At 41.9% G+C, this 23,665-nt stretch overlaps 1 protein-coding gene across 4 annotated transcripts in view; it reads left to right on the top strand.

Moving 5' to 3' along the window:
* The window catches only part of LOC122768247 (paxillin-like), a 31,165-nt gene that overhangs the window by 977 nt on the left and 6,523 nt on the right, over positions 1 to 23,665 (top strand). Inside the window, exons 1-11 of one of the 4 annotated variants that reach the window (XM_044024093.1) lie at positions 13,274 to 13,412; positions 14,759 to 14,928; positions 15,033 to 15,118; positions 15,263 to 15,402; positions 15,482 to 15,677; positions 15,777 to 15,924; positions 16,653 to 18,038; positions 18,961 to 19,230; positions 19,473 to 19,805; positions 22,104 to 22,262; positions 22,887 to 23,060. In XM_044024093.1, the coding sequence (XP_043880028.1) occupies positions 13,289 to 13,412; positions 14,759 to 14,928; positions 15,033 to 15,118; positions 15,263 to 15,402; positions 15,482 to 15,677; positions 15,777 to 15,924; positions 16,653 to 18,038; positions 18,961 to 19,230; positions 19,473 to 19,805; positions 22,104 to 22,262; positions 22,887 to 23,060 (3,186 nt within the window). In that variant the 5' untranslated portion in view covers positions 13,274 to 13,288. Of the gene's footprint in view, positions 1 to 13,273; positions 13,413 to 13,553; positions 13,758 to 14,758; positions 14,929 to 15,032; positions 15,119 to 15,262; positions 15,403 to 15,481; positions 15,678 to 15,776; positions 15,925 to 16,652; positions 18,039 to 18,960; positions 19,231 to 19,472; positions 19,806 to 22,103; positions 22,263 to 22,886; positions 23,061 to 23,665 lie in introns of those variants that run through there. The other 3 variants (XM_044024096.1, XM_044024094.1, XM_044024097.1) reach the window with 3 other exon arrangements.

A 23,665-nucleotide genomic window follows, 5' to 3' on the forward strand; every position in this document is an offset into this window, starting at 1 on the left:
CTGTAGGTTGTGCTCTACTGCTATTCTCCAGTGCACACATTCACACCAAAAACAGAAGATGTTGTAAACTTTAGATATAATAACAGAAACGGAGACACAATCAACCGAGCCAGGGGAAAGAAAGGGAAATAATGTCTAAATACTTTCCGTGAAGGATATGCATAATTGTACAATTCTAAGTTAAATCCATGTAACTGTATTTACTGCAGGTGGAGAGTCAGACACACACACACACACACACACACACACACACACACACACACGCACACACAGAGGCGCTGTGCTCATAGAACAAGCTGTGGATGTTCAGTACAACCGACTAAGTGTGGAACAATCACTGATCTGTTTTGCTTATTCAAATAAAAATAGGTTTTCTCCTCTTTATTTTACAATTCAACACTTTTTTTTAACTCCCGTGTGTGAAATCTCTAAAGGCAGCACGTGTTCTAGTGATATCTAGCGTCTTTTCAGACTGACTTCAGTTACTTTTCATTGACAGTAGTTGGTAACACTGACAAACAATCTCCAAATACATGACAATGAATGACAGTACAAGACAGAGGTGGGAATATGACCTTACAAAAAAGTATGCATATTCACCTAAACCTGTTTCTGTGTGGACGGCCCCTTGGTCAGAACGGGGAGTTTACAAACAGAGCCAATGCACAGGCTTGAGTAGACGCACATTCCACATTGGCCAGGCCAGGTGGCGCAAGTAGCGCACTGCATTCTTTGGGTTATTGCATCATTTGTTGAAAAATGTTAACTTTGGTGAAACGTTGCCTCATGCAATGTCGCGAAAACCAAACAGTGTTTAGATTCTCCGAATGAGGTCGCGTATGTTGGCCAGCCAGACTCGGTTGCTTCATGTTTTTCACACCTGGAACTTTATGACATGTTTCTTGGAGTGCTACTAGCTTTCACATATTAATTTATTTTTGTGAAAACGAGCTGCAAGGACCTGTCCCATGATCCTTGTTTGAAGGATTAAGTGGTAGAAAAAGTTTTGTCGCAATATTTACTGGGATTTGTTGTGGACGACTCCCCCTCACTACTGTCACCTATGTCAAAATTGTAATGTATAGTAGCTTTGTATATAAATACAGACCATTTACCATTTATATATCCTCACTTCTGCAGGATCTACAGCATGTTGAGCTTAGAAGAGCAGATGCATTCAAGAAACCTCATAAATTTGATCACTTCTGCAAACACATATGCAGTAGTAGATGCACATCATATTAGGAAGTCATTGGCGTAGAAAGGTGTTTTGAAAATCACTGCTAAACCCCCCAAAACCATCCTGGACTAGTTCTCACTTAATTAGTAAACATTTTTCTATGGGGTTAATGGTCTCAGTCACTAGTTTCAGATCTTCTTCAATAGAACATGATGTCAATTTTATAAATTATGCTCCCATTTAAAGGAAATTGGACATCATGGCACATATGAGTGGACACAAGTGTAATTGACATCTGGTATGATCCAATAGGTGCTTCGGCAGAGGTGACGTGTTTTGCGACATCTATTTCTTTATCATCTATGGATACTATTGCAAAAAGTATTTTACTCGTTCTGCATTTATTAATTTTGCTTAGAATATTAATTGCATCCATGGAAAAGGAAACCCTATTTGACCTATTCTTTTTGTGTATGTCCTGCACCCATCTGAACGTGCCACCCTTGGTTTCAGCCTATTGATGCTTTTCCATGACACGGTCCCGTTTTTATTTTTTGCTTTTCCAAGGTTGAGGTTCCAAGCAAGCTAAGCTGATATGATATATGTGACGTTGTCAGACTGCCGTCCACTGATTGGTCAGATTGTTGATGCTGGAAGAGTCATGAGCGCAATGTCTGACACAAGAATCACACCGAAATAATGCTGAACTGTAGATCAGTTAAAAACGTTAATAAATAAATGTGTTAATCTGCAACATTTAGAAAGGAAATTTAAAAAAAAGAGGAGTCTGGTGTATTTAGCAACAGCTCTGCCTAAAACAGCAATCGTGAGCGGTGAACCGCATCACAACCCCTGCCACTGTATTTGAGTTCAGTGACTGTGTCAGACGGAGTCTGTGCTCTTGCCATACAGGAAGTACTGAACGATTCTGTGAACTAATCTTTTTAATTAACTGAGTCTAATGATTCAGTACACCAACTTTTTGTGTGTTGAATGTAAAATGAAGTCATGGCATTTTCGTGTAGCCGTGCTATGATGACTCCACCCACTTTGAGGAGCCGTTACGCTAAATGGTTTTTTAGATTTCCTTGCTGTAACATGTCGTGTTTGTGACTACTGTGATCTAATTATGCCAGTGTAACCGATCGTCGGGGGGTCGCCTGAACTGTTCATAAAATGAATAACAACACACGGATAAAAGGGATGAGACGCGGGTTAGCTGGTTCAGGTAGCCACCGCTTCCCGCTTAACACTTTTATTATTAGCGTAGAACAAGAACAGTGGAAGTTTGCCAACCACAACATGACGTCATCTCAGAGAGATAAGCTAACAGTCTGTTAGACGTTAAACCAACGCATGCGCAGTATTGCATCGTATTTCATGCCACACATGACATCTCTCACGCTGAGAAGTGATAAAGCTTACCACACATGGATTAGTAATCTGTGAATCAATGATGCAAAGGCTGATTGCTCTGCATAGTAGCACGGTCAGGTAATCACTTCAATTATGTTCAAAGTGCAAGTCTTTGTTAGTGCACCATTCATCAAGCTAAAATTCATGCACATAGGTTTATTGGAATTTGTTCTTTATTATATTAACATATTATCGTCAAATCCTTCTGTCTCATCATGTTAGCCCGGACACATTTGACGATGTTGAGATGAGCTTCACTCTTGAGCTACCATCAGTTAAAGTAATGCTATCAGTGTCCTCGTAATATTTTTCATGAATTTACACAGGTTGGTGGTGCAGTTTATATTTACGTGGCTTTGAGTTTACCTTGGTAACTGAAAGGTTAAGTTTAGCACGACATGCTGAAAATGCATTGAAGCATAGTCGCACTCACTGGGTGCTTAGAAACCCCCACCATGCAGCCATTACGTCAAAGATGATAAACAAACCTCTTGCGAAATCCAATCGTAATGTTTCACCACTCTCTATGAACTCTTGGGTCAGGCAAAGTGTTCTCCCTGTTGTTGTGTCATGGAGCACCTGTTGGTATCCAGTTTGGGCCAAAACCAGCCACCTTGAATGAGACCATACCAAAAATATTGGCCACTATATCCAGTGAACATTTTTGGAGACCTTCTCAGCTTACATGGGTGAAGGGCTTTCCTTAAAGTTGCAGCTTATAAAAGGAGTGTCACACAACCCAGTGTAATTACCATGTCACAAGGTTGTAAATTCTGTCATCGTTTTAGCACAGACCTGTAAAAATGTGACACATGAGATGCAGATGCCCCCTCCCCATTGTCGTAAACATAGTATTGGAATTAGAGTGACAGAGAGATGTGTTTTTCCCCTCCATTTTTTTCCATTTTTAAAATTTTTAAGTGATGGTTCTGATATGGCTTGGATGCAGTGGGGGATCTGAAGAAGGGACCCAGCATGTTTTTATGGCAGAGGAGAGTCCCCTTTCTCAAGAGCTCAGGCATCACATGCATATTAACCTTCCACCACACTCCATTCCCAATTCTTCACACCTGAATTTTTCAATTATAACACTTTTTTCACTATTCCTACATTGCCCCCAACAAAAGCAGTGATTCATGCAAGCAGGTCTCCTCTCCTTTCTGTGCATCTTCCCTGTGATATGGGCACACATTCATTTTGACATATGCTAATGCTTCCACCAGCGTCACCTGTGGGTGCAGACTGAACACAGCTCTCAGGCAACCACGGTGTCATGGTGGATCAGGCCCTCGTGCAGGGATTGGGCCTCAGCCAAAACGTATCCTGCACTGCCCCACCCTCTCCCATCCCACTCCTCACCATTCCCGTGGTCAACCACATAGGAAGCTGCAGGCTGCAATCTATTGACAGTTAAAAGCAGCCTGATTTTGCCAGAGAGCCGATTTTAGGGAGATCAGAATGAGGAAAGATTGATTTGCTTAAAAGCTCAGTTATCAGGTGTTTACACTGTCTCCTGTTGATAATGAAAGTGTGTAGTACAAATGGTAATAGTTGCACTGAAGTATGTTCGGCTGTGCTAAAATGTATTTATATAGTTTATGGTTCCTTTTTGCAGTTTAGATACCGTGGCATGTTTTCAGGCAAACTTTCATTGACCTCCCCTCCGCAGCTATCAGTGCTACCAGGCTTTGCTCTGTGCATCACTGCTCTGGACCTGCACCAACAGGACATGAATGTCAAATAGCCTCCAAAGTTTACTGCCATTTTACCGACTTTGATGTGCACTATTTCGTGTTTAAGTCTGCAAATGCAGTTATTATACTTTATTTTTACTAACACCAATTGAGATCTGATGTAGTCTAGTTTCAGAAAACAAAACCAAGTCTTGCCTCAGTGTTTACACACCCCATGAAACATCACATTTGTCTTTGCTCTGTTGATATCCTAAAGCTGGGGATACACTACAAGATTTTCAGCCCGATTTAGCTTCAGCACAATAGAAGAGTTATTCTTAAAAGCACTCTTTGAGTGTGAATCCAGTTAGCTTTCTTTTTTCCTCAGCAATAACAAAACCCCCGATCAACTTAAGTCGCCATCTCCATCCACCCTCAGCTTAATGTAACAAGGGGGCCTTGCTACACTGAATGCTAAGTCCTGTGTGTCTGACACATGCACATAAATCACACACAGAATCAATGTAGCATTTAGAGGTTTGGGACAATCCTCTGTGTCTCTTCTAGTCCATCTGGTTAATTTTTAAAATGAAAACGCTGTAGGGCTTTGAAATGTACAGAGCACATATTGGTGTGTTGGTGCAGACAGACAGCTCTGAAGGGGAAGCTGACTAAGCAGCGACAGCTCTACACTCAGCCAACCGTCATGTCATCTCTCATGGGCCAAATACACCGCTACAACAGCCTGCAGGGTCGATATCAACTACTGTAGGTGTCTGCTTTTGGAACCAGAAAGTAAGTGTAAAACAGCATGTAAGCCAAACATAGGGTCTGGAGCAAAATGTGACTATGTCATGGATCTGTGCGTTTTTAACTGTAGACGAGCTGTTTTACGGTCGCATTACAGTACGGAAAAAAGAGCTGTCGTGTTCTTTTTTCTGCTGTTTGTCAGCGGAGTTTAATGGGCCCTTTTTATTTGGTGTTCTCTCATCCAGCTCGACATTGTGGGAAGTGGCCTTAATGACCTCTCTTGTTGTGGCAGTCATGAGGTTTCTTTGTTCTTGATCAGAATAGTCCGTTTAAGGTGACAGTCATTATGCTAGTCACACAGCTTGTGGACATGTTCATCCTGTACTATTTTTGTGGACTTCCTTAATGTGTGCAGAAGGAACATTGGCCTAATGTACGTAGTTGTCAGTGGAGAAATTAAAGCTGTAGTGCAGAATTTTACATTAGTCATTTGTCGCTCTGTGTTGGCATGGTGGTGCTTAGATCTTTCTGGACCGCACACAGGAAGTGATTCGTTTTACGTCAAGACAGACAGAAGCAACAGTGGCATTGCTTTTGTAAAGTGTATTAGTATATTACATGTATAATATGGTCTGGTGTCACAGCTGGTGTCACAGTTTTCCTTCACTGAAGAAAAAAAACTGTAGTGGACAACATGATACTGTAATTGTGTGACAATAAAACATTTTTTTTTGTATAAAAGTAGTATGAAATGTTAATTTGTGCTATTTATTGCTATTGTTTGCCGTGTCACAATCACAGGGCATGGTGTTAGCAAGTAGACGTTAAGGCATTTCCTCAATGTGTCCTTGATGGACAGGAAAGACATTGAAGCAACACAAAGAAACAAAAGACGGCGAATGTGACACAGAACAAACGGGGTAATTTTAAAAACTGGAGAAGAACTTTGGCCAGTACCTTTTATGTGGATATGAATTGACTTGAATACTGGATATGAAATTAAGCTCATAGAGCAGAGCCTTAAGCCATGTTTGAAAAAGAAACCACTGTTATGATATCAGCTCGTAGCTCCAGTGTAATAATACGGTTGTCATTTTAATGTGGGGCTCTTTAGAGGTGCGGTGGCCTTTGAAACACACCTGCGTGGGTTTTCAGGCTTTCCTCTAATCGGCTGTAAAATGTCATTTTTCTGCTGAGGTTGTATAGTTGGCGTGGCTTCAGGCTCAAATGACACGTTACAGTTTTATTAGCAAATGGGTTTTTGCCGAGCAGGTTTCCTCTGGTCTTGGCACAGGTTTAAATACTCGCAGCACCCTGCTGCTGCTGCCCTTTTTGTGATATTAAGCCATCACAATGAAAGCCTTGATGAATTGGGATGTTTGGGGGGGGCAGAATCCCACTGAGTGTGCACATGTGAGTGAAAATGTGTGTGTGTTTTCTAGATTGCTGATGTTTCGGCTGGATTTACAGTCAGGATCTGGCCTGTTAAAGAGGATAAATATGTAGGACTGATCTAGCATCAGTGATACTGGGTCAGGATTACTATTAACCTACAGGTTTACAAGTGTGGATTATTAATAAAACACATGCAGGGACCCACAGATCAGATAGAGCTGATTCCCCCCAGTGGAATTATTTGTCCTGTTTTGCAGACCTTACATCCTTTTCCCTCTGTCCTTGTCCTGCCTGAGGGAGACAAAGAGCATCTTGTCTCTGGTGCTGTGACCTACTTTAGCCCAGTAAAGACAGAATCAACAGAACCCATCATTCTTGACTTTTGAAATAGTAGCCAGACATTTGTATCTTAACTTGCAGCCTTTAAAAGCTGTGGTTATGGACATTACAATTTTAAGTTTGAGTCTTATCCCTGTGAGGATTTTTCACATTCAACTGAGCTTCAGAGCTGCTGTTATGGCTGCAGATTCAATGTCACCTTGTTATGGTTTTTTTTTTTCAATTGTGCATTTCTCAGAATGAATGTGACCACAGCATTGTTTCTTGTATCTTAACACATTGTGCTTTCCCATGACCTGATGAAACATTTTAAAGCCACTGCTGCATGACAACACATATACACCACAGAGAAGCAGTTTTCACCCACAGCAGTTACCATCCGACTCAGGTGAGGGAGATGAGAAACAGGACTCTTTGACTGGTGTTTCAGTTCCTGATCATCTCTCTCTTTTCTTTTCTCTTTGGCTGTTGTAGTCATAAGTGGCGTTTGATATGAGATGACTTTTAAAATGTCCTTTAACTCATGGTTTTATCATTGAAATGATTCTGGTCATGAGGGATTGAAAAAGGAAAAGAAAAGTACAACTCTGTTACAGCTGTAACTGTGACTGTATGTTAGAAGAAGTTGCATGTTGAAAGGTAGACCGATAAAAAGGGGAACTGAAAGAGATGAACTGGTCAGTGCCTCATAATGAATAACAAGCAGAAAGAAATTCAGCAACATATAAAGTTTCCATGCTTGTTTTCAATGTGGTGTTTCAGGTTCCTTATTTGAGATTTACTGAAGAACCAAGACAGGGTGTGTGAACTGTTCTATGACACATTTTTGGGCTGGAGCTTTTATATGTAGTTACTGAAGTTAAAAAAGGGTGAGGTGTCAAACTGGTGGCAGCTATCACTTGTGTTGCACCCTTGTCAGAACATTTAAGTTACTTGGCCATCAGTTTATTAAAAGACTAGAAAAAGCACTCCTAAAAGTGAAAACCTTCTAGTTTCCATGCAGTTTCTCACAGTGTCAATACACTCTATATTCCTTTAAACATGAGCATAAATGGCAAAATTTATGCCATTTGCTAGTTGAGGAAGATTGAGACCATTAACTACGGGGGGGCAGGGTGGAATTTATGTGAATACATAATGTGATTTTAGAATTGTAGGCCTAATCTGAACCTGGTTTTCAGGCGGGGTCATACTGATTGTTTCCCCTGGCTTCCAATTCGTATGGTAGGCTACAAGCCAGCTTTATATTTTCAGCTCATGAAAAGCATTGTAAGCATTTGGCATTTCAATTGAACAGAATATAGGGCAGCAATTAAGAAAACTTCAACCAAGCTTATTTTTTTTAACTTATTTTTAATGTAACAGATAGTAACAGACCGCTTGGGTGGTCTGTAATGTCCTGCTGTTGCTTTGACCATCATGGTCATCCATCATCTACTGTACAACTACTCACACAGGTCTGTGTTAAGCAGCGAGGTATTTATAGCGAGCCTAGATGCCTCAGCGTGTCTCTGGTTGGAGTGGGCAGCCTGGCTGAGAGTCACCTGCATGCTGTTTGTTGTCGTATTGTTGTAATGTGTGTTTGTGTGCATCTAATGTGATTTTCATTTTGCAGTAGTGTCTCTGCTGAAGCACTCCAAATAAATCCAGGCACAGGCCTCCTGCTGCGTGACACAAGCCCAGAGGGGAGTGAAGCGCGCGCGCGTGTGTGTGTGTGTGTGTGTGTGTGTGTGCGCGTGTGCGCGTGCGCCCATCTCTTTCTTTCTTTTTTTCTCCCTTCAAGTGGAGGCAAAGAGGGGGATTTGTCATTTCTGTGATGGTCTGTCAGTCTGAGTCTCAAGGCCTCTTTCCTCCAAACAGAACATGGAAGCATGTTACATCGTGTACAATGTCTGACCAACACTACGAGCAGGGGTTATTTTTCACTTGGCACTGTTGGTATAAATATGACAGACAATTGTATGCAGATGTCTTTGTAACAGCTGACATTTTGTTTGCTTTCATCCGTCTTATCTTGCTTCTACTTATCCCTTTTCTCTGTTGTGACAGCACGTCTGCACGTCTCTCGACTTTTTCTCTTCGTATTCGGAAAGCGAGCTGTGGCATGTCAGGAATTTTCGTATCAGCCACCCCGCACCTTACAACACATCAGATGCACAGGGAAGACATAAAAGGACAGAGAGCAGGAGGATGTAGAGAAAGGGGGTCGGAGAACACAGGAAAACTTGCAGCACAGGCTGAATCTTGCATGTTCACCGCTTATATTCACTGTGTGACTTTTACTTTAATGTCAGCACATTTTTCAACCTCTCTGAAAGAGCTTGTTCTCTCTGTGCAGGGGGGGCATAAGCAGAAGCTTTACCAAGCTCTCATGCACAACTCAATATCACCCCCTAGAGGTTGTTGTAGGAGCTATAGAACCATTTCCCTGACATGAACCAGCAGGGCTAAATAAACATGATGATGTGTTGAGTAGTGGACAGCATTGATTGACTCTTTGCAGTGGTCAGCAATGATAGGAGCTCCGGCTGTGTAAAGCGAGCAGGATGTCCTGTCAAGGATAATAGTGGCTCGTCTCTGTTCACGTCCACGAGTTTTATTGATCAAACCTCACTGAGTGAAAGTAGTGCTCCAAGATTGCTTTGTCTAATTACATCCCATTTATATTTGATGTTACTTCTCTGTCAAAGGTTGTGATTTAAGTGCTTATCCAACATCTGTCCTGGCATCTGCTGTCAGCATAGTTGACTCCTCAAATTGTTTCCTCTCTATAGTAAGTTTCCTGTTGTTGTTTTTTTCATCTTTCCTTCTATCACCCCAGTTTTCCCAGCCCCCTTTCACTCGCTCGCCCTCTCTCTCTTCCTCTGTTTCTCGTGTAATGAGCTCCATGCGGAGCAGTGTTCATGTAATTAAAATACACACCATTCATCTGGGAGGAAGGGAGTCTCCTTAATCTGTGTCAACCCACATTTTAGCCTCTGAGGATTTGCCTGCTGCGCTCCACTCACACACTCGTCGCAGTTTTACTCACTATCTCTCAGTGTTTGAGCCCAGCTGTGTCCTGCCATGTCCCACTGAGTGGTGTGGGTATGGAGGCTTATAGAACGCAGAGGTGTTGTGCTCATTAGACACTGTGGCTACATCCATGCTACTGTGTTTGAAGTGGAAACACAGTAGGGTTAGTACTAACCCTACGAACATGTGTCATATCACTATTCAGCTAAAGTAGGAAAGTGTAAACAGGAAGTTGTTTCTCTCTTCTGCATAGTGCTACTAACAAGACACAAGTGGTGGAAAGCAAGACCAAGATTTTTTTTGTTATGAGGCAGTATGAAACTAGGGCGGGAAGATATGACTAAAATAATGAGGTGATGAAATACTTTCAAATGAGTTTATAGTTTTCATGATGAATGATTATGTCAGTTAATTAATAACTTTTAATAACAATAGAAATTGATTTTTGCTCCTGAGTGAAAGTTGAAGAAACAAGTTGGGGTTTTAAACTTGTACTGTACTTCAGTGTGTGTGCAAATGCATCAACATTGCTTTAATATAATAATTAAATAATTAAATTATATTGCAATAGTATGTTCTTGAGTTATTGTCTAGCCCTATAGGTGAAACCTGTGGTAGAGAAGAGCTAATCAGGAAGTGAATGTGGTTAATGGTATTATTGTTAAAATACAGTGGGCACGACATGTGCACTGCAACAACCCAAAACACATGCAGGAGGAGAAACACGCTGCAAAAACGAACCGATGCAAAATCGAAAACACACGCAGAAGAGAAAACATACACAAACCCCAAAACACACGCAGGAGGAGAAACACGCTTTAAAAAACAAACCGAAGCAAAACCAAAAACACACACAAACCCAAGCAGAAACGAAAACACTAGCATATTCAAAAACGGAAGTGGGTCTGTGGGAGCGCTTGTTTTCGTGTGGCTCTGCGATCAGCTGTTACAATACGTCGGGACTACTTAATTCTTACTTCATCAAAAGACCTTTATCAAGAGGTTTTCATCCTGTAACAGTAGTTTTTATGACCAGTGTTTAGATTTGCCAGTAGTTTGCTTTGGGCGTAGAAAATTATTACATATTACATATATATTATTATTACACATATATATATATATATATATATATATATATATATATATATATATATATATATACATATATATATATTTTTATCTCAAAGTGGCTGTAGAAGGGCTGCCCAACCATTGAAAAAAAATAAAAATAATAATAATTAGAATATAATAATAATTGCGATTATTTGGGTCAAACTTTAAATCATGATTATTCATTGACTTTAACTTGAAACAAATGGATTTGATTTCCCATTTAAAAACATGACATTTTGAATAAACCTTTTTAATGAACCTTAAAATTACTATAAATGATTGTATATTGTATACACCTTTTACTCACACTGCATGATTAACCCAGGGATACATGGGTTAATCATCCAGGGAACATGTACACTGAATACATGTTCTCATAATAATGTAAATCAAAGAGAGCCACACTTGATCCCAATCAAGTTAACAGACTTGTCTTTCTCTCAAATAATATCAGAAATTAAGCTGTTTGTACTGACAAATGGCTACTGGATGTAACGTTATTACATTTTAGATAAAGAGCAGAACGGAGTACTCGGATAGGGGTGTTTATTTCATCCCACTACACTGACACGCTATACTGTGTGTGTGTGTGTTCTTATAAAACTTTTTTCCCCACATAAAATGACTGATGCTCTTTGCAATAATGTATATTTAAACATAGTCATATAAAGTTATCTCTCTTTGCATAGCATACAAATCATGTCGTCACTTTTTTACAATGTGCACTCATTTTTACTGTAGTTCCATTTTTGGTCACTGGGGAACAAGTCTGTGCCTTGCACTAGGGTCTGCATGTGTCATGGTATGTTTCCTTGGCAAAGGAGGCTGACACACCTCTGTGTGTTAGTGTAGTGCTGTGGATGGGTCAGAGCTTGTCTTGCATGCAGCACTGAGTGAAGAAAAGCAAATCCTGAAACTACTAGTTTAACCCATCGCCTCTGAATTACAGGAGTAAACGATCTGCTGATATAACGATAACTTGCTTCAGTAATATAAGACATAGACGTTAAACTAGGTGTACAGATCTCAGGGAGTGTGTTTCATGTCGCCTGGAGGCACATGTTTGAGGAGTGACTCCATTTTGGAGCAGCAGATTCTTTATAAGCAAGGTTAAAGCCGCTTCAGCCAGAGAGAGCTAAGTTGATTAACATCTCTTGTGTAAACCATCTGGACTAACATCTGTTGACTGAGGTTTCCATCAGCTGCAATATAGCATTGTTCTTACTGTAGCAACAGATGTTATATGCATGTTCAGAGTCTTCCAGATATGATCTGATGTAATTATTGTTTTTGGCCCTGTTTGTCTACGCTTGAGCAGCGTAACTCAAAATAATGAAGGATGGATTGGAATAAAAACCAAGAAAGGCTTGGATTCATCAATTCTTAATCTACAGGATAGGGGACTGTACATGGTTTTGCAGTGGAACCAACGGAGGTTACATGGCCAACAAGTGCTTTATATAGTTTTTACTTAACGTATAAATGTGTAACACCTCCATATAGATTTGGTAGTGTATGTAAAATGGACTCTCACACACCTGTCTATCAGGTCAAATCAGTGTCGGCCATTAAAACATCCAAAATGTTTTTAGCGTCTCAAACAGGTAGCATCACTTTTTCCCTCAGACGGCCTACGAAAAAGGCACAGAGGCATTAATAGTCAGTTTTACAGTAAAGTTAAGTGCATTGTGAGAAAAGTTGTCAAGAGCTCTTCAAGTAAATCCACACTCTACCTTCATTGCCTCTTCATCTTGACTAGATGAAGTGCTTAGACACTTTTGTGTGAACTGACTTGAAACATCTTTTAAATGTAGCTTTTTATCGCACGTTACACTTGCCAAGCACAATAAAGCTTGGCTGTTGCTTCTGTCTATCTCTGGGTGTGTGCTCTGCCTCCATAGAGGATACTGACTGAGACACTTGCAGATCTGCGTGCAATCGTGTAAACACTGGGCTGTGCCGTATCCATAATGAAACTGTGTGGAATGTGCTCAGGCTTCTGTGTCTAGAGAGGAGCCTCTGCTCTGTAACCCAGTCAACAGGCATGCAAGCCATGATAATCATGATCACCATGCAAATGCTCGGTGGGTCCAAGTAGAGCCGTTATTAATCACCGCTTCTTCCGTCTCCTGTCTGTCTGCGAAACACAGCAGTCTGTTACCACTGCCCTGATGATACGATGATGTTCCTCGCTGTCATGCTCAGGATAATATTTACGTATTTATAAATGTGCTGTGTCCGGAGCGCTGATGATCATATCCTTGTTGGAACTAAGATGAACGTCACACAGGTAACATTACCTTGTCTTAAAAGTGAGTGTGAGTCATGTGTCGTGCTGACAGTGTGAAGGAGGGGCTGATTACACTTTTTATATACCTTTTTTGTGATGCCACTCCCTGAGTTGGGCATGTCTCTGTTGATAAGAGCTGCGCTCTGTTTAAGCACTGCTCATTTCTCAATAGCGCGCGCTCCTGCTGTCAGAGTCGGACACCTCTGTCCTCGGAGATTGTTTTCAGTGATTCGTCATTTGCGTGAGTAGTGTCTCTTGACCCTAGCCTCCTCCAGGCAGCTCAGTTGGACTTGGCATAGCAGTGAGGGAGACTAAGGAGGACAAACTTAACTCCCTGCTATTCATTTTAACCTCTTTAACCCCTCTCTGCCCTCACCCTCTGCTCTCAGTGGCAACCACCCCCACCACCCCTCTCCCCCTCTCATCTCTTGTTCACTTATGTAGATGGTAGAGTTAAGAAAGGCAGTTCCTGCCTGGCTTGACGGTGTTTGGGTTGCACTCTTCCTCCACTTCTACTTCTCCCTTTTCTTTATGTTATGTCCTCTTCATTTCTCTGGGTATAAGTGTTTTTTGTCTTTTTGAAAAGGTACGTCACATCTTCTACATGTTATTTTTGCTTTGGTTTTGTCTTTCCTGACCCAGTGGTTTATTTTTGGATGGAGAGTGAGTGTAATAGTTGCTGTTGAGCATCAAGTGAGAAGTTTAACAATGTATCAGTTATATCAGAATTATTTTTTTAATATAGAATATTATAAAGAGTTATGTGCTGTTTTATGTTGTAATAAAAAGGAATACTACGTAATTGAAGCAGTGCTGCACTAACAGCGGGTATTTAACTGTGTTTTTACTGTTGTGGTGAATGGATAGTTGTGTAAATGCATATAAATAATTGTTTAATGCAAGACATTTGATCACGTTTGGGATTAAATTCAGGGTTTTGTTTTTTCTGTGAATTTCTTGTGCAGAAACTAAACCCTGCCGTGGTGAGTGAGCATGCTAAAATAAGCACAGGTATTCAGTAATACAGTCTGTGCTCTTCATTAAATCCCTTTTTTAACTTCTGGCTGATTAATACTTGTTTTCATTCTCAAAAAACCAAAGTGCCACAGAGGTGGTGGCTGTTGGTGTGAGGATGGTAAATATCAGCATGTTTACCTGGTTACAGACATGACAAGCAGCTCTTGTAGTTAAGCCGTGTCGGCAGACGAGGGTCAATGAGTAACCGAAGGAGCGGCTTAGACAGTCGGCATGATTCACATGATTATACAACTCTACCTCCCCTGATGTCGGTGCACATGGGGTTTTGAGCGATTGCGAAAGATGTTGTAATTATCTGGTACTGTGTGTAATTCAAAATGGTCTGCTAGAAGTTTTGCAACGTAAAATGTATGCAATGGAGTAAAGATGTGTAAATACAGTTAAAATATCAGTTTACAAATGTAGCAATCGCGTGTATCACCATGACCTACCTCAATAATAGCGTTAATAATAAATCATAACAGTGTTGTTTTTATTACAGTGTATTGTCCCTCACCATCTTTTATTATAATCGTATAACCCGTAACAATGGCTCTTGTTTTTCCATAGATGCTTTGCTGGCGGACCTTGAGTCCACGACATCCCACATTTCCAAGCGTCCACTCTTCCTGTCTGACGAGAACGCCTACTCCATCCCTGCTGGGGGTCAGACCCAGCAAGACCTCTGCTCTCCACCCACTCCCACTGAACAAACCCTGAACGGACTTGAAGAAACTGAAGTAAATCCATAGTGTTTCTATATTTGCTCTATTTATGTAAAGTGTGTTGTACATTAAATGATGGATTTGTGGATTATAAACAGTCCTCTGCATACTCTGATCAGTCTTTCAGCTCAGCTCAGAGGGGTCCCTGGTCTGGAGAAAACAGCAGTCCAACACAATCCACTGGTGAAGAGGACCACGTATACAGGCAAGACAGTGGGAACACAGTGTTTTTAATTCACTAGTGCAGTGGAAATCTTCACTTTGGTTGACTGACTCAGTCATGTCAAGTTTAAAATCATAGCAACATGGTCACAGCAGTGGTTTTGGTTCTTCTTACTGCTCCGTACAGTTTCCCTAATAAGCAGAAGACGAGTGAATCATCAGCTGTTGCAATGAACTCAGGTTTGGGCAGCAACCTGTCTGAGCTTGACCGCCTTCTCCTGGAACTCAATGCTGTCCAGCAAAGCACCCCTGCCTTCCCCACAGAAGGTACAAACAAAGATTCATTTTCACAAATGCCCTGTGCTCACATACCTCATGCTTATGTTTTTTTGATTCCCTTTACTAGAAGATGCAGCACCACCACTACCTGCCAGCAGTACCATCCACCATATTCATGAGAACGGTGTCTCAGCTACTGGCAAGGCCGCACCACCTGTGATGGAGAAGCCCAAACGTGGTGCGACAACGCAGGGGATAGATGATGTACGACCAAGTGTAGAGAGCCTTCTAGATGAGCTGGAAAGCTCTGTACCCTGTACTCTGTAAGACAGATATGCTTATTCCTAATTTGTTAGGATGTTAAGATTGCTATTTAAGTTTGTTAAAATGTCACCTCTGTTCTTTTTTTTTTCCTCCTTCAGTCCCACATCTCTGGTGTTGTCAGAAGAACAAACAGATGGACAAGAGGAAACGCCAGCACAGCAGCAAGCACGGATGTCTGCCTCCTCTGCCACACGAGAGCTGGATGAGCTCATGGCTTCCCTGTCTGACTTTAAAGTCCAAAGCAATGTGAGTAGGCTTCCCAAGTGCGCAGATTTCAGGCCACGCCAGATTGCACACCTGATTGACGTTGTTTATTTTCGGCGTTGTGTGCTTATTCAGGACTAGGTTTCTGCTGCACTTGTTCAGAGGTTTGCACAACTGTTATATTAATTGTAGAAATTAAGTGGATCAGGTTAATTTTGCTTGGTGGCTTTGTGGTCTCCCCCCACAACAGACACTCTGGTTTTCTACTTCACAACAATCTGTCTCTTCATCAGCAGTTTCTTCCACATATTTCACTGACAAATATAAACTTGCATTGTTGAAGAAGCGTGACTATATTGGATGTTTGTCCTTGTCGGACTCTAAGTTAAATTTGGCCAAATCTGTATTATTATTTAATTCGGATGATTATAATCCAATGAAATACAATCAACTGATAGCCCTAACTGATATCTTATTTTTATTTTTATTAGAGTGGGCATTTTGATATTCTATTGACTCCCCAACAAGCATTACTTTATTCAGTATAGTGAAATAGTTTTTTTTTTTTATTTTATTTATTTATTTTTTTTTTAAGAAAGGATTACTTAAGAGGAAATATGATTGAGGATCCTCTTTGTATCTCTTCTCTTTTGTCATTCCCTTCATTCTCAATCTTTTTTTCTGCTTTGTCTCTCTCCCTTCTCTCTACCACTGTGTATGTCTTGTGTCTGTTTGTACATTGCAATCATTCCACTTTGTACTTGATTCAGTCCGGCTCTCAGTTGTCTGTAAATCAGGAGGACACGCACCCTTCACTGGTAGCTGGTTCACCAGTTGTTGAAGCAGTATGCGCTCCACCTATAAACCCTCACACTGGTGCACTGGATAGTCTTATACCTTCAAGTTACACTACTCCCTCCTGTACGCCTCTTCCACTAGAACTACATATAGATGAAGACGGTTGCTCAGGCCATGTAACTTCAGCCAGTTCCATCGTAGTAACTACATCATCCAAATACTCCCAGGTCCAGCAGAAAGATGATGGTGTCAGTGTCACATCTGAGTCGTCACACGTGGAGCGTCTCAGTGTCTTCAGTAAATCTCTCAAACAACCTGAAGTAAACAACATTACACTGGTGTCAACTGCTGATGCACTTAGAAGTAAAGTCTCCAATTCAGATGGAAAGAGTCCGGACACTTATGGCAAAATATCTAGTTCAGCTTCTGCTGTGCAGAGCTCCACTAAAGTTGTTGTTTCCACAAATTCTAGTGCTATTCCTGAGCCTAAAAACTCCAGTCCACTCCTGAGAGCCAAGAGTCCTAGTCCACCTGATCTTAAATGCTCCAGTCTAAATGAGTCTTACAAGAATCCAAGTCCAGGTCCCATTAGTCATAGTCCAGAAATAGCTGTAAAATGCTCAAGTCCAGTGACAGTCCTAGCAACTACAGAGGCAGCGCCGAAGACTGCAAGTCCAGTCACAGTTCCAAGGCTTTCAAGTCCAGTACCAGAGAGTGCGAGTCCTGTGACAGTCCCAAAGTGTGCTAGTCCAGTTTCTCTTCAAAGAATTTCCAGTCCCGTGACAGTCCCTAATATCTCGTGTTTGTCAGCTAGTCCTGAGAAAAGCCCAAAGAATGCCAGTCCAATGATAATGGCCAGACTTTCAAGTCCAGTAACTGAACCAAAGAGTGAATCTGCAGCTCATAATAGTCCTGCTTCTGTCATTAGAAAAGCATACACAGTTGCAGCCACCAGCAGTCCCAGAGCCTCGCCTGTTTCACCTGCTATGGTCCGGTCTCATACCCTCTCTCCCCCAAACATAAAAAAACAGGCGCGTGAAGTACCATATTTAACGTGGCCGTGCCGGGAGCCTTTATTGGACGATGCTTTAGACCAACTCCTAGCCTCCGACTCTCTCCTCTTGGGTGAAAACCAGCCACCTACTTCCCCCATGTATGGCGACGAAGACCGATTTTGGGAGGAAGAAGAAGGACTTTACCCTGACATGAGCCTAGAGGGAACCCTCACACCCATGACTGAGTCCAGCTGGATGGACGAGTGTTTCACCCCCTCCTCCTGCCCCGGGACACCAGATGCTACGATGGACCTGCCAGTACAGCAGCCCTCTGCTGTAGAGCGGTTATCTGCTTCTGGTCAAGTAGGATGTCCAGCTTTACTCTTCCAAAATAAGCTGCTCACAGAAAGCTAGAGAGATGTTTTTCTTTCCGTAATTTTGACTTTCGTGTAGCCAAAGATATCAATTCTATCCGATGATAATTGCAACAAACCAGCCAGTGGATTATGTCACTGGATTGTTTCTAGCAGAATTTATCTCGAGTTGCTAAAACAAGCTTATTTTGGGAGAGCAGCTTCAGCAAATACTCCAGGGACTGTACAGTTGTTCAAAAATATCTGGATTATGAAACATTTCTCTTGTATCTGTGCTGTGGTGTGATGCATGTGCTGTCATTGCATAGCAATTGAGAGAATGTTTGAGCTTGAGAGGAAAAGTTTTCCTTTAGAGACTATTTGCCGCAGATGCTGAAAGCTTTGCTGAAAGGATGCTTACGCACGTCCATACTTGCTTCCGTTGACATTGCTGTGTGAGTCATTGGACTTGATCTATCATGTTTACACTACCAGCCAATGATGCAAAGGTGTGTTCTGTAATCATCGACTGCAAGAAGTTAAAGAGAAAGAGGATGTTTTTGGTTTTAGTTAATGCGTATGTCGTCGTTGAACAGGCGTCTCTTATTGGCTTACAAGATCTTTTCTTCCTTGGTATTTGGCATGTGCTGGCCTTGTTGAAAGCATTTTGTGTTGTCCGAAACATCAGCTGCTTAGCATGCCATGCTGCAGATTATCGAATGGTTTAAATAGTTGAGAATGACCATGAATGGGAAGCAGTCACAAAAACTGCACAGCATTTGACACACCCGCGGCTTGAGCATATTTTTTTTACCACACGATTGAGACATCCTGTGCTGGGCCTGTCCTGTTTGTGTGTGCAACCTAACATGGGCCTTTTTGGTGAATGGCAACCCCAGCTTCCTACAACCTCCTTATTATCTGCTCTTCAGCTCAAGTCAGTTATCCGCCGCACCAAAGAGACTTCCAATGTGCATCCGATGTACAGGGATGGGCTTCTGCGGCGTAAAATGGGACCAGTCATTGTGAATAAAAGCAACTCACAAGACAAACTCATTGAGGAGCTGCAGGGGAAACTGGGGATAGGGCGAGTGGAGCGTCGGCGCAAACAGCAGCCAGATGATTGGTTAACGGAGGGAGTCATTGTCATGTCTAACCCACAGCGAACACGTGAAGAAGGGGTCCGTCCAGCTGTGGATAAGGTAGACATTAGAAAAACATAACAGGAGTTTTGGCCATGTTTTTTTTTTATTTCTTTTTTACCTGTAGTATATTCAAGGACTTCACTGGCAAATATTAATGTTTTCTTAAGTATTTGTTTAAGGTCATTGTGTAAATTTAGTTTCATCACAATCCTTTGCTTCATCCTAACCTTGTTTTTGTATCGTCTGTGTGCTTTCCTCTCTTTGTCCTTTCCTTTTTCCTTCTTCCTTCTTCCTCCCAGATCATCCTCTCTCCTGAATCTCCTGCCCCACAGAGAAAAGTCCTGCCCCCTCAGCAACCTCCCCCAGCACCCAAAAAGCCTCCCCCAGTTAAGCAGACTCCTCCTCCACTACCTCCTCCCCCACCGACTCCTCCTCCTCCTCCTCCACGAGAGCCCACCCCTCCACCCCCCAGAGAGCCAACTCCTCCCCCCAGGGAGCCCACACCTCCCCCTGTCCAGCCCCTTCCAACACCTAGCCCCACACCCAAGCCTGTTACGCCTCCACCGCCCCCCAAAGTCTTTGTATCAGTGGGGTGTCAGACTGAGTACGACCCCGTCTTCCCACCATTGCAGGCATGGATCACACTCCTTTCATCTCCTCTTCTCTTCTCTGACCTCATACTTTCCACTGTTACGCTGTTTAGCCCCATTTCCACTGCAGGAACTTTTCTCATTTATGCGGGATTTTGAAAAACCTGCGTTTTTACACCGAGATAACCATGAACTCTAGAGGGGCGGGGCTGTGTACTGAAGAACACTGATTGGTGGAACACATTTTACAGCTGTGTTGTCAACCTATGGACTTTGTCACTATATTTAGCGAGTATTCAGACCCCTCTAAGACTCTTTTTCAAAAAAGCAACTAGTGACAAATACAGTGACTTTTTTGGTGTTGTTAGAGACTTTTGGAGACACTGATGCAAAAGCACATATTGTTCTAAAGGTCTTTGCAAACCAGACAGTACAAATGTGCGAGTAATTTGTAACCCTGTACTATGACACACCCTGCCATGCATATCCAATGAGATGCAAAGAAACTAATAAATTATGAGGGCGAGGGGGAACACTGAGCCGCTGCTATCTCCGAACTGCTGCAGTGCAGAGCGAACGCCGGTGAAAACTAATTTGAAGCTCGATTTACACGCACCGTCCCACATTTATATTTATTTATGTTTTCTGTTGTTTATTAAAATGAAACAATCTAATGATCCGCCACACACAAAAAAACAAGAACTTTTAGGTGTGGTGGAAAGTTCCTGGAAATGTTGGTGGAAAGGGAGGCTTTTGTTATGACTTGTGGTCATTTTTGTCTTCAGTGTTTTTGGCAGATTATTTATTAATTTGGTCCATACCCAAGCAGCTGCACCTCAGTGTTTGTGTGAATTACAGACTTTGTCTGGTCACTGGCTCTGTTTTTATCCATTCATACCAGGATGCAACAGATACTCTCTATAAAGCTTTGTCACAAATCCAGTCAGTCCAGGTTATGAGGGGTGCTGAGACTGAGGTCAGTGAGACTCCAACCCCCTTTTCTAATTCTGACATCTGATGGCGCCAGGAGTCGTGTGCTCAGAGAAGAGTGCAAAGTTTAAGGGCTTAGAGGCAAACTCCCTCCCCCCCCATGTTCCCATCACACTAACTGTCCTGCCATGTGAAGGAATGGTAAACTCGCAGTGCTACTGAAATCTAATCTGCCACATGACAGCACAGTTACCACCACAATTATAGCATCCCCCCAAAGGATTTCCGTCAACAGGTCTCACTAGGTTAGACACCAGTGTGTCCTTGTAGAATGCCATAGTATCTTCTTGACCTCGTCCTTTTTTTGAAATCATTTTTGCACTTGTGGACAGGTAGATTGACATGCATACTACTATACATCTATATATGTTATATACTATATATAATGTACTGTATATGTGGTCAAAGGGAAAGGTGAGTATGTGTGCGTGTGTGAGCAGAGATGCTATTTTCTGTCTCAGAGGAATGTAGGAGTCATGAAGCTCCAATGACCGCATCATCTGAGAAGGTCCGTTTGCCTCGGGTGAACGTTCAAAATCAAGCATATATACTCTTAACAGTTTACATGTCCACTATACTTGGTTTTAGCAGCATTATGTTTTTTGTCGATAGATTTTTTTTTCTACCATGATTGAAAAATCTGAAGGCTGTCCATCATTTTGGCAGATTGAACCCTGAGGGCAATCGACCATAACTTCAAATGAGTCACATAAAGCAACATCAGTAACCTCTTGTTGACCCCCCCCGCCCCCGTAACAGTGGCGTCACTGACCTGTAATAGAGCCGCCTCGCGTGCAGGTAGTCACACAGGCCTTCTTCACTCTGCACACAGACTACATCACAGAGATAAAATTACATCTATCAAAATAAGATTCCACTCTGAGAAGAGTGAGGGCTTTATCTGTGACCTGGACACCATACTCAATGCCTCACGCTGTCCAGGTGCTGACAGCACATTGAACCCTTTTACAACAAAAGACAGCTTAACTGGCCCATGCTACTGCATTTCCAGATAAAAATCTGCAGTATAAACAGGGAGGTGATTCTTTCTTCTGACGTTGTTTGCGTAGAAAATAATAAACTAACAAACAGTTGAAATTAACAACAAAGGTTTCTGTTGTAAGATAAGGTAAAAGTGTAAGTAAGTGTCGGCAAAGCTTTTTGTTCACAGCTGATTAGTTCAAGTTGTGTTCGATAAGCGCCAATCAGAAAGTGAATGCCATTGTTTCCAAAGGTCAAAGTGAAATGGAAACGGCAGCATTTCTGAAACATGGAGATAATGAAGACCTTATTGTTTATCTGAAGTATGATGGCATGTTAAAATCAGTATGGTCCTTTCATCTCTGCCAGATCCAGTCCCAGGGAAAGACGTCTCCCACTGCGCCCCCTAAACCAGCCAACAAGCTGGACAACATGCTGGGCAGCCTGCAGTCAGACCTCAACAGACTGGGTGTCCAGACTGTGGCCAAGGGCGTCTGTGGAGCCTGCAAGAAACCCATCGTTGGACAGGTGATGAAAATACTCAATCTAACAAACTTCAGTTGGTGTGTGTGTGTGTGTGTGTATATATATATATATATATATATATATACACAGTATATTAAATGAAAGCAGGCATGTTTTTTATATGATGTTGTGGTAATGTCATGGCATCATTTAGAATAAACAGCAGTGTATGAAATCACAGTTGCTCATGATGAAAGGAAGATTCCCCCCCTGCAGTGTGCATGTGTTTGAGTTGTGCAGTGTTCATCTTGTGCTACACTCAGTGTGTAAATTTAAGCTGCTCAACCTTTTATTTAAATGGTAAGCATAGGTTGGAGAAACAAAAATGCAACTTCGTAGAAGCATTTGTGTCCCGTGAACCCAGATGTTTCATCCTCACTTAGCTTTTTTTTCTATCTCACATAATTCCTTCAGGATTTTGAAACATGGATTCTTATTCTGCTAAATACATTTCCCTTGCGATTAACAGGGATTGTAATAAATATGGATGGATTTTGAAAAATGTAGAGCTGTGAGATTTACATGTGGTGCTGTTCCCTTTCCTTCTCATGTGCAAAGCTGCAGGGATTTTCTCTGCTTTAACGTTAACGGATAATTTCATTTCCATGTGCTGTCTCTCTGCACCAGGTGGTGACTGCCATGGGGAGAACATGGCACCCCGAGCACTTTGTGTGCACACACTGCCAGGACGAAATTGGCTCCAGGAACTTCTTTGAGCGAGATGGACAGCCTTACTGTGAGAAAGACTACCACAGCCTGTTCTCACCAAGATGCCACTACTGTAATGGACCCATACTGGATGTTAGTAATACATGTTCCAGCTCACATGAACATACATGCACACTCACGCTACACCCATACCATATTGTTTTTCAAAAATGGGCTTTTAGTAGAGGTGGGTGATCTATATCCTGTTTTAAAGGGGACATATTATGCAAAATCAACCTTTTAACCATTTTAATACTTATATTTGGGACTCTGGAGGCCCTACCAGTGTGGAAAAAGAATACTCAGTCATGTTTTCGTGGTCCCCCTTAGTGTAAGTACAGGCGATAAAACACTCGATGTTGAATTCCCTGCGCTTATTATGGCAGCATGCGCATTTCACCGCGAATGTTACCGCCCCACCAGTAAGTTTACTTTGAGAGCTCTACCTTAGCTCCACCTTGTCCCTTTGAGAGTTCAGGCGAGGGAGGAAGAGCGGTATTATGTCAACGTGGAGGGACAAGTGTGCTGTTCGTGGCTGCACAGTGGAGCACAGTGTTTTACACAAACTTCCTGCCTCAGAGGATTTTATATATGAAGCTAATGTGCACGATAAGAAAAGGTCAAATAGAGCTCATAACTGACCATTCTGACAAGTCCTAATTAAATATATTTGTTCAGTATGTCCTCCATGACCGGGG

This window comes from Solea senegalensis, linkage group LG4 (assembly GCF_019176455.1).
Source record: "Solea senegalensis isolate Sse05_10M linkage group LG4, IFAPA_SoseM_1, whole genome shotgun sequence".
Lineage (NCBI taxonomy): Eukaryota > Metazoa > Chordata > Actinopteri > Pleuronectiformes > Soleidae > Solea > Solea senegalensis.